This window comes from Solanum stenotomum, unplaced genomic scaffold (assembly GCF_019186545.1).
Source record: "Solanum stenotomum isolate F172 unplaced genomic scaffold, ASM1918654v1 scaffold21219, whole genome shotgun sequence".
Lineage (NCBI taxonomy): Eukaryota > Viridiplantae > Streptophyta > Magnoliopsida > Solanales > Solanaceae > Solanum > Solanum stenotomum.
This window is the reverse complement of record NW_026026430.1, coordinates 26447-37516: the sequence shown is the minus strand read 5'-3', so window position 1 is coordinate 37516 and position 11070 is coordinate 26447. Positions and strand designations below refer to the sequence as shown.

Genomic DNA, 11070 nt, shown 5'->3' with positions numbered 1-11070 from the left:
AATATATGTTTAAGACTACAACATTAAAAAATATTTTGATATGTCTTTTTATATAACTTTAATTTAATATTATATCATTAAAATTCTTCTTTACTTATATATACTTTTTTTATTTTGAATTTTAAATTTCAATAGTCCACGTGACATGTTTAAAAATCATTTTAAAAGCATACGATTCAAAGATTTTATTTTAACTTTCTTAGACTTATATCAAATCGGTAAAAACTAGACAAACAAATTAAAACTAAGTTTCACTTTTCAATACATATTCCAACTTTCACTGAGTCTCAAGATATACTTTTTAATTATTTTTTTTTTTCAAGAATTTACCTGTTGGAAGAACCCCACCAGAAGAAAACTCCAAAAATACAGATTAAAAATCCCAACTTTGAGTTCTTCTTTCAACAATTTTAAGTTTCAGTGAATCTCAAGATGTAATTTTTTTTCAAGAATTCACCTTTTAGGAAAACCCCATAAGAAGAAAACTCCAAAAACAGATTCAAAATCTCACCTATTTTTTAGTTCTTTTCAACATTTTTCAGTTTATTACCTCACAAAAATCATTGAACAAGGAAGAGGGGATTTAACAAAAAGTGGGAAAAAAATGTCATTTGTTTTAGGGGTTGTGTTTGGAATAGCATTTGGACTTGCTGTAATAGTTGCTTTTGTGAAATCTGAAAATGCTGGATCCAAACAACGTACTGATCTGGTTAGTCAACTAAAGTCTTTGTTTTTTTTGGATTTTTATTTTTTTCAATTTCTGGGGTTTTTTGTATTTATGTTGTTTTTTTGGTTGAATTGTGAAGGCTAGTGGAATTGCTGCATTTGCTAGAATGACAGTGGAAGATTCAAGAAAAATCTTTACACCAGAACAATACCCTTCTTGGGTTGTTTTCTCAAATCAACAAAAGGTGAAGTCTTTAACCTTTTTTTTAGGATGTATTTGGTAGGACGTAGAGGCGGAGTCAGAATTTTTAGATCACAGTTCTTTTTTGCTATGTTGGGTTTCTGAAAGCTATGCTGCTCGGACTCTCAGAAAATGTTGTTTGTACCCGTGTCGGATTCTCTAATGATGCACTAGTTTGGAGTGTCCGACACTCACCCGTCATCATTTTTGAAGAGTCCAAGCAACATTGACTGAAAAGACTATTTTTACATCTTATAACATTAATATAGGGTTAAACCAAACCTACTGGATTTTGCTGTACTTGTAGCTAAAGCTATGTCATTTGTCATAAATCTGTAAAATGACTTATTTTCTGGAAAATGTTTTTCGTAATGGATTTTTTTTCTGGTATAAGACATTTATTGAAGATTGAATCAGCAAATCGGATAGTGTTTTGGTGAAAATATTTGAGTAGTAAAGATTGATAATAATGTCTATATGTTGAGATAATTGTTTGCTCCTTTTTGGTGGAAAATGTTTTCGCTAAAACATATGTTTTGGAAACCAAAATCAGAAAATAAGATATTACCAAACGCACTGTTAATGTCCTTTTCTGTTTTCGGAGCACAGAATGACCATATAAGATCATTGAGATTAAATTCATGCATTATGGTTCAAATTATGGTCTTTGGTTGCAAGACTGTCCCTTTATGGACTTTGTTTAATTTCTATCTAGAATACATGTGATTTAGTGTGTTGAGAGCAAACAATGCTTCACAATTTCACAACTCTGGAGATACTTTCTCTCTCTTATGTCAACATCTCATCTCCGATACCTGTGAATATTTCTTTCCCCTTAAGGTACGTGGATCTTGAATATACTCATCTGCGAGGTGTTCTCACAGAGAGCTTTTTCCTTCTGCCAAACAGCTTGGAAACACTTATATTGAGAGGGAATGATCTTCTCAAAGGAGTTTTACCAAAGATCCACCGGAGCAACACTCTGTTAATGGAGTTGGATATTTCATACACAGGCATCTCTGGTGAGCTGCCTCATTCAATTGGCACCTTCAGTTCCTTGAATATCTTGTACCTTGGGGAATGTCAATTCTCTTGTTCCATTCCTGATTCCATAGGCAACCTAACACAAATTACGGAGTTGATATTATCTCATAATCATTTCACTGGCCATATTCGTTCCACAATCTCAAAATTGAAGCACCTCACATATTTGGATCTTTCAGTTAACTCCTTTTCAGGTGAAATTCCTGATGTTTTCTCTAACCTCCAAGAGTTATGTTCCTTATATCTTTACCATAACAACTTCATCGGTCCATTTCCCGCTTCAATTTTAAACTTGACACATCTTGAATTCTTAGACATGTCGACTAATTCCCTATCTGGCCCACTGCCTAGCAAGGAAAGCATGCTTCCAAAGATAACCAAGCTGGATTTGTCATACAACTCACTGAATGGTACCATACCATCTTGGCCTGTTTAGCCTACCTTTGCTATCTTCAGTGTCGCTCCAACTAGCCGATGAAGTGATCAAAACAAACCCAACATTAGAAGAACTGAATTTAAACAATAATCAACTCAGTGGTTCTTTTCCTCAATCACTTGTGAATCTCAAAAACCTTTTTACCCTTGACATTTCATCAAATAACATCACCAGTGATGAGGGAATGAATATCACCTTTCTTAGCCTATCATCTTTATTCTTATCATCGCTGAAGCATTTTCCATACTTCTTGAGAAATGTAAAGACACTTGTGTACTTGGATATTTCTAACAATAAGATTTGTGGTCAAATCCCTAACTGGTTTAGCGGCATGAGGTGGGACTCGTTGATGTTCTTAAACCTTTCTCATAATTCATTAACAGGCAACCTACCACAATTGCATTATTATAGTCTAGAGTATCTTGATCTGAAATTTAACTCCCTTCAGGGTCCACTACCTTTAATCCATTTGTAACATGAGTTTGCTTATCTTATTAGATTTATCGCGCAACAACTTCAGTAACTCGTTCCAAGTTGCTTGGGAAGCATTGCTAATCTAATGGTGTTGGACTTAAGAAAGAACAATTTCACAGGGAATCTTCCTCCATTATGTGCACACAGCACTTCATTGAGTACCATTGTCGTAAATGGTAATCGATTTGAAGGACTTGTTCATGTGTCGTTGCTCAAGTGTAATGGTCAACAAGTCCTTGATGTGGGGAACAATGCTATAAATGACACATTTCCAGCTTGGCTCAGAATTCTTCAAGAGCTGCAGGTCCTTATATTAAAGTCGAACAAGCTCCATGGACCTACAAGTACTTGGCAGACTAAGTTTTGCTTTCCCAAGTTGCGAATTTTTGATCTTTCTCGTAATGATTTCAGTGGCTCACTTCCTGCAAAAGTTTTTGGAAACTTCAAGGCAATGATTAAATTAGAGGGTGAAGACACGGAAGAGATCAAGTACATGGAGTTGAATTCGTCATTTGACGCATCGTATGAGGATTCAGTGAGTTTGGTGATCAAAGGGAGGGATATTGAGCTAGAAAGAATCAGCACAATTATGACAACCATAGATCTCTCAAGCAACCATTTTGAAGGTGTCATTCCAAAAACACTAAAGGATCTCAGCTCACTTTGGCTACTCAATTTATCCCATAACAATCTCAGAGGTCATATTCCAATGGAATTGGGGCAATTGAATACGCTTGAAGCTTTAGATCTCTCCTGGAATCAGCTCACTGGAAAGATTCCACAGGAATTGACAAGATTGAACTTTCTGTCCTTCTTGAACGTCTCTCAAAATCATCTCATTGGACCAATTCCTCAAGTTCGACAATTCAACACATTTGAAAATGACTCATATGGTGGCAACCTTGATTTATGTGGTCTTCCTTTAACAAAGAAATGTGGAACGAGTGATTCATCGCATGTTCCTCAACAATTGGAGTCCGAAGAAGAAGGCGAGTCATATTTTTTTAGTGGATTTACTTGGGAATCAGTTGTCATAGGCTACAGCTGTGGACTAGTTGTTGGAACTGTCATGTGGAGTCTCATGTTTAAATATCGTAAGCCAAAATGGTTTGTGGGATTTTTTGATGGACTCATGCCTCACAAAAGAAGAAGGCCAAAGAAGAGACCTCAGAGACGAAGGACTTAATGGAAGATTGAGAGGGCTAACTTGTCTTTGTTTGATTTTGTGGAATAATTAGTGAACTTTTCTGGTTCTGTTTTTGTATTTTTTAATTTTCTGTTTGTTGTTTATATATGTTTGATAGAAACATAATTACATGTGTGTTATTTTAGTATCAATAGAGTTTGGTTCATGACTTATATTTGTGAAAATTGATGTAGAAGAATACTCAAAACTACAGAAGTGGCTAATAATTTTGTGGTACTTCATCTTTCTAGTCATAAAACATCCTTAAATTTTGATCTTCACCAAGTTATTCAAAACATACTACTTAAGCTGGAAGACACATATCAAACAAAATTTTGTATAAAAACCAAATAAAAGCACAAAAATAAAATTCCACAAGGAGGAAATGAAGGACTTAAATCATGTCTTTAATTATTCTTCATTTTTTTCCTCACTTGACTTAGTCAAGCAATAGTTTCGTCATTGGAAATTTCTTAGAAGTTCTGCAGAAATTTTTCCACATAATAGGACCAATTTCGCATCATCTTGGGTAACACACGCAGCAGATATAGTTAATGACCTCAAAATGAACTTTGTGATTCAATTTTTCTAAACTTTTTTCTTTCTTCAACTTTGTGATTCAATTGTTCATCAATCCCGATTTATCATAATCTTTTCCCCCCTCTAGTCTTTGAGGAAATTGGCTTAAAGGCATACAAGTCATCGTCCGCTAGTTACATTACCGTATCCCTTGTTTCCTTAGGTGGAATGGAATATTGATGGATTTTCCCTCATTAACTTAATGTGATCAAAAACTATTGTGTACCTAACAAGTTTGAAAATAGCAGATGAGACAACTAATCACTAACTCGGAATATTGTATAAATTAAATTCCATAAAAGTTTATTGCATTCTTAAAATTGGTTTCTCTATCCCGAACGTACCGTAACTGTTCTCATAATTGGTTCAATGAAAAATCTTGACTTTTTATGATTATATAGATTTCGTAGAAAAATTGCACTAAAATTTATTGCATTCATATAACTTGGTTTCGCTTGATTAAAGTGTCCCTTCTTGTCTTATGGAAGATGAAATGGAGTAACATCATCATGTCTTTATTGTTCATTTATTATTAATTTTTTCTCAATTGACTTGGTCATACAAAAGTTTCTCTCTTTGAAATGTATTGTGGAAAACAGAAGAAATGTTGATGGAAAGTTAGACAAGAATGACTTAAAATAGGAGTTCAAAATGATAAGGCCAAAGAAGAGAGCTCTATATGGTTTGTGGAACTTTTTGAAGGCATTTTTCCCAAAAAAATGATAAGGCCAAAGAAGAAAGCTCAGAGACGACGGACTAAATGGAAGATTGCAACAGTGAACTTTTCTATTTTTTCTCTTTTTAATTTTCTGTTTGTTGTTTGTATATACTTGATAGCAATATAATTGTATGTATTATTTTCGAATCCGAAACCCTTGGTTCAATTTTACCTGGAGCCATACATTTAGCATAACTATATGTCCTATTGCATTATAGTTATTATACAAAGTGGAAAAGCTCAAGGGATAATAACTGAAAATCTGACTCAACTTTAGGGGTATACTTAGGGCGGTTCAAAATGGAACCACAACCGATAAGTCAATCGCAAAATTGGCTTATTGGTATTGGATTATCGGATTAACGGTTGGTTAAGAGATTCAAATTTTATAGTTACGGTGCGGGGGCAGATTACTCAAGCTCTTTCCTTAGGAAAAATTACGCGGAAAAACAAACATATACTAGTTAATTAGCTAATATAGTTATAGTTTGAATTAATTACAGCTCGCAACTTAATTTTAGCTTTAATTACGCCACTTGTCCTCTTTTATACATATACAAATATAAATTAAACACATATATACTCTTATAGTAACATTGATTAAAGAGTAATTTCTTAACAAGAAACCTTAATGATACCAATATAGTATATATATATTGATTTAGTATCAATTCAGCGACATTATCAGCCTTAATGATGCCCATACAATATATGATACTGATTTAGTATCAGTTGAGCGAAATTATCAACCTTAATGATACCAATACAGTATATGATACCGATTTAGTATTAGTTAAGAGAAATTAGTAAGGGAATATATAGTGTAATTATTTAGTGGGGTTTGAATGTAATGGGTATATGTTTGTACTTATTTTGCTTTTATGGGATATTTGCTTATTTTCCCCTTTTCATAAATCTAACTTGAGGTGGGCTGAGTTCTATTAAATGTGGGCTGGGCTTGTTTTGCAATTTCTAAAAGCCCATTAAGCTTTGACATCTATATTTGGGTCATTCACCATGAAGTTAAGGATTAAAAAAAATTCTTTCCATATGACATTCATATTTAAACGAATTTAAATTATATATACTAACAATATAAAGTCTACAATCAGTATAATTTAACATGTTGTTTACCTTGATTTGCAGGTTATTAATTTCACTTATAATGAAGAGTCATCCATAGTTACTTTTAGACAAGTTGATAGTAGCAGGGGCGGCTATAATAAATCGGTGGCCTAAAGTCAAATCCGAATGGAGGCCTTAAATTTGAATATATATTTTTTGTGAAGTTTATTATAGTCAATTATTTGATCTTTCTTGAAACATAGTATTCATAATTTGTCAAATTTCTATTACTTCTTTGCTCTTTTATAAAAAGTTTTTATTTTCTACAAATAATACTCGATATTTTAAAAAAAAATACTTTTAACCTATTATTTTTTTTAAAAACGAGGCCCCTTAAATTTTGGGGCCTAAGGCAATTGCTTTTTTTGCAAAGCTGTAGAGCCGCCCCTGGATAGTAGTATTTGTGGAAATTGGCTTAGACTTTGGTGGAATATTGATGGAGTTCTACCAAGTCTTGTGGAAATTTATAGACAAGTTTGTAAAACAGACTAATCAATTACTTGGAATGATCTTCACCAAATTATTCAAAACATACTAATTAAGCAGGAAAACACATATCAAACAAAATTTTAAATAAAAACCAAATAAAAGAACAAAAATAAAATTCCACACGGAGGAAGTGAAGGACTTAAATCATGTCTTTAATTATTGTTCATGTTTTTCCTCACTTGACTTAGTCAAGCATAATCGGACCAATTTCACATCATCTTGCATAGCACACACTACAGAGATAGTTAATCATGACTTCGAAATGAACACAACATCTAGAGAAAATGAGGACATCAGGAGTATTATTTTGTTAAGTCTTCTCCATCCTCTAACAAGTGTTGTGGAACACTACAAAAATTGAGTAACAAGTTGTTAGAAGTAAGTAGTACTCATCTTGTGATTCAATTGTTCATCAGTCCTGATTCATCATAATCTTTTTTTTTTCCTCTAATCTTTGTGGAAATTGGCTTAAAGTCTTACAAGTCATCGTCCACTAGTTACAATATTGTATCACTTTTTTCCTTAGGTGGAATGGAATATTGATGGATTTTCCCTTATTAACTTAACTTAATGTGAAAATTATTGTGTACCTAACAAGTTTGAAAATAGAAGAAGAGACAACTAATCACTAACTCGGAATATTGATCTTTTATGATTGTATAAATTCCACGGAAAAATTGCACCAAATTATTGCATTCCTACAACTTGGTTTGGATTGATTTAAGGGGTATTTAAATGTCCTAATGTAAATTTGGCTGTCAAGTTTGAGGGAGATTTTATGTATTTTCTCAAAAGTTAACCAGTCAAATTGAAAAAATTGTTCAAATAGGGAAAATATGTAAAATTCAGAAAACGGCTAGGAGGTTCGTTTCAGTTTCTTTCCTGATCCTGACGAAGTAGCATAATGAATGAATGATCCACTTAAACACACAAAATTATGAGTTAGTTTGATCACTACACCTTTATCTTGAGTTGAGGGTCTATAGAAACATTCTCTCTAGCTTCTTCCTCGGACCCGACTTGTGGGATTACACTAGGTATGTTGTTGTTGTTGTTCACTTGCAAAACACTTTTTTAAAGATGTATATTGAATGATTATAAAGAATAAAGCGCAAACCAGTCGTTACAAACTACTAGTCTAGCAGGCGCAAACACACTTTTTCCTTCTATAGCTTTGTGATTCAATTGTTCATCAGTTCCGATTTATCGTGATCACTAGGAATTGATTAACCACACTTTGGTTATTTTCCATCTCTTCATGTTTGAACTGTGTCATATTTGTCCTTTTTCCCACCGGTGAAAAACATTTGTTGCAGTGGGCTTGAATCTCCTTAAAGAGAGCGAGATATGCGCGCCTCAGCCTGAAGAAATTTATTTCTTCATTTTTATTTTCAATTGTAATCTTGTAATTCTGTTAATTTGTAAGTTTTCCCTAACAATTTGTAAGAAGAAAACATCCTGTTATTTGCTGAATACAAAAAGGCAAGATGGTGAGTCTCTTTTTCTTTTATCCATTTATCTGTTTTGTGTTGCTAATAAGTGAATGTTTTCCTTCATCCTTTGATCATCATCTTTGCTCTCCCACGGAAGCTTTTGCTTTGCTTCAGTTAAAACAATCCTTTCAAATTTCTGACAACTTTTGTTGTTGGGATTATGAATCCGGGCATTATGATTACCCAAGAACAAAGTCTTGGAATGAGAGTAGGGTTTGCTGCACTTGGGATGGAGTCACTTGCGACATGTTAAACGGTCATGTTATTGTTAGGAAAGAAATAAGCAGGTGTAATGCGGAAGCTAGCAAAGCAAACCTCGAAAGACCACAAGTAAGAAGACAAACGAGAAACACACTAAAAGAGACAGCTTTAACGTGGTTCGGTCAATCGACCTACGTCCACAAAGGAGATGAGCAATCCACTATAAATATGAGAGTACAAAATATAGAGAGAAACAACCTCAACTAATTCACTCGGAATACAAGGAGGTACACAAAATTCTCCTCCATAACTGCGACTCTCAAAACCCCAGGACTACATTGTGAATGCTAATTAAGTTAGAAGGAACAAGCCTATATTTATAGAGTCCTAAACCTTTCCTACAAGAAAAGGACTAGTAAAATATTAAAACCTTTTCCTAAAAGGAAAACCTATTTATGGTAAGAAATCAGGGCAAATAAACCCCAACAGTTATCGCCCTGGACCTTAGTTGCAGTCAGCTTTTTGGAACTTTTCATCCCAATAGCAGCATCTTCCAACTCCATCATCTCCAGGCACTAAACCTTGCCTACAATGACTTTAATCCTTCTTCGATCCCACATAACATTGGCCGATTGAGGTATCTCAACCTTTCATGGTCTTCCTTTGATGGAAAAATCCCTACAGAAATCTCATATCTTTCCAATTTGGTTTCACTTCATCTCTCTGGTTATGATTTACAACTTGATGAGAGAACATTTGAAACAATGCTTCACAACTTCACAAATCTGGAGTTACTAGCTCTCCCTCTTGTTGACATCTCATCTCCGATACCTGTAAATATTTCTTCTTCCTCCTTATGGTACGTGGATCTTACAGTAACCAATTTGCGAGGTGTTCTCACAGAGAGCTTTTTCCTTCAGCCAAACTTGGAGAATCTCAACTTGGGTGATAACAGTCTTCTCAAAGGAGTTTTACCAAAGATCCACCCGAGCAACACTCTGTTAAAGTTGGATATTTCATTCACAGGAATATCCGGTGAGCTACCTGATTCAATTGGCACCTTGAGTTCCTTGAATTACTTGAACCTCCATGGATGTGACTTCTCTGGTCACATCCCTGATTCCATTGGCAACCTAATCCAAATTAGGGAGTTGTGGTTTTGGGGTAATCGTTTCACTGGCCATATTCCTTCAACAATCTCTAAATTGAAGCACCTCACACGTTTAGATCTTCCGTCCAACTCATTTTCAGGTGAAATTCATGACGTTTTCTCTAACCTCCAACAGCTACGCTATTTTGATCTTTCTGATAACAGCTTCATCGGTCCATTCCCCTCTTCAATTTTAAGAGAGATGTTGATGGAAAGTTAGACAAGGATGACTTAAAATAGGAGTTCAAATTTCTATCTATCCATCTATACTAATGTTAAATTGCTATAATATTTTCAACTTAAAACACTCAATTTAGTATATTTTCTATATGGTTTGTGAAACTTTTTGAAGGCATTTTTCCCAAAAAAATGAGAAGGCCAAAGAAGAGAGCTCAGAGACGACGGACAAAATGGAAGATTGCAACAGTGAACTTTTCTGTTTTTTCTCTTTTTAATTTTCTGTTTGTTGTTTGTATATACTTGATAGCAATATAATTGTATGTGTTATTTTCGAATCCGAAACCCTTGGTTCAATTTTACCTGGAACCATACATTTAGCATAACTATATGTCCTATTGCATTATAGTTATTATACAAAGTGGAAAAGCTCAAGGGATAATAACTGAAAATCTGACTCAACTTTAGGGGTATACTTAGGGCGGTTCAAAATGGAACCACAACCGATAAGCCAATCGCAAAATTTTATAGTTACGGTGAAGGGGCGGATTACTCAAGTCTTATATGCGACCTCTGCAGAAGTCAATAGGACAACGAAATACAAAGCTTTGCTTTCTACTATTGACATCGACATATTATGAGTTGCTTGAACCTTATATGGACACTCTATTTGAATTGACCACTGAGGGATCAGACGAAGATGAGAATGTTATCGCTCTTCGAGCAATTGAGCTTTGGAGTAAAGTCCCTAAACTAGATGGTCTGCAATGCTGCGAAAGGAATAGTAGTTTTCGATGGATAAATCACTTGCAGCTTGGTCTTAAAACACAAATGTTCTCACCGGAAGAAGACGAGTTGATTGTTACTCTTTGTGTCATTTTTGAACAGAGGCGGGCTCAAATTGCAACACAATTAACAGAAACATCACAAGTACCAATACATAATTTTGGCCTCTTAGTGGATGGGTATGTTATGTTGGAGTCAAGATGCACTACTAGTGGAATAGTAGGTGTTGTAATGCGTGGAAAAATAACATATTTCTTTGGAGAGAGAGATGCACTGTGCTTCTCTGAATCATTTTGTCATGTGGG

General features: G+C 34.4%; 3 protein-coding genes across 3 annotated transcripts in view; all 3 read left to right on the top strand.

The window, feature by feature from the left end:
• The first annotated feature begins 274 nt into the window (after window positions 1-274).
• Window positions 275-970, top strand: LOC125850961 (synaptotagmin-5-like). The gene is made up of 2 exons (XM_049530780.1): window positions 275-709; window positions 807-970. Exons 1-2 carry the CDS (start codon window positions 605-607, stop codon window positions 948-950), a joined length of 249 nt encoding a protein of 82 aa, XP_049386737.1. The 5' UTR covers window positions 275-604; the 3' UTR covers window positions 951-970.
• Window positions 971-2946: 1976 nt separating this feature from the next.
• Window positions 2947-10022, top strand: LOC125850964 (receptor-like protein 9DC3). Its single transcript, XM_049530782.1, has 2 exons — window positions 2947-3968; window positions 9200-10022. Exons 1-2 carry the CDS (start codon window positions 2947-2949, stop codon window positions 10020-10022), a joined length of 1845 nt encoding a protein of 614 aa, XP_049386739.1.
• Window positions 10023-10636: 614 nt separating this feature from the next.
• The window catches only part of LOC125850963 (transcription factor MYB96-like), a 23282-nt gene continuing 22848 nt past the window's right edge, over window positions 10637-11070 (top strand). The window contains exon 1 of the mRNA XM_049530781.1: window positions 10637-10944. Coding sequence (XP_049386738.1) covers window positions 10637-10944 — 308 coding nt within the window. The remainder of the gene's footprint in view (window positions 10945-11070) is intronic.

Bases quoted from the DNA above. Each gene is read 5' to 3' on its own strand.
- LOC125850961 (XM_049530780.1), top strand. From the start codon at position 605: ATGTCATTTGTTTTAGGGGTTGTGTTTGGAATAGCATTTGGACTTGCT. The intron at 710-806 runs GTTAGTCAACTA...TGAATTGTGAAG, and splicing joins CCAAACAACGTACTGATCTG to GCTAGTGGAATTGCTGCATT.
- LOC125850964 (XM_049530782.1), top strand. From the start codon at position 2,947: ATGGTGTTGGACTTAAGAAAGAACAATTTCACAGGGAATCTTCCTCCA. The intron at 3,969-9,199 runs GTTTGTGGGATT...TCCCAATAGCAG, and splicing joins AAATATCGTAAGCCAAAATG to CATCTTCCAACTCCATCATC.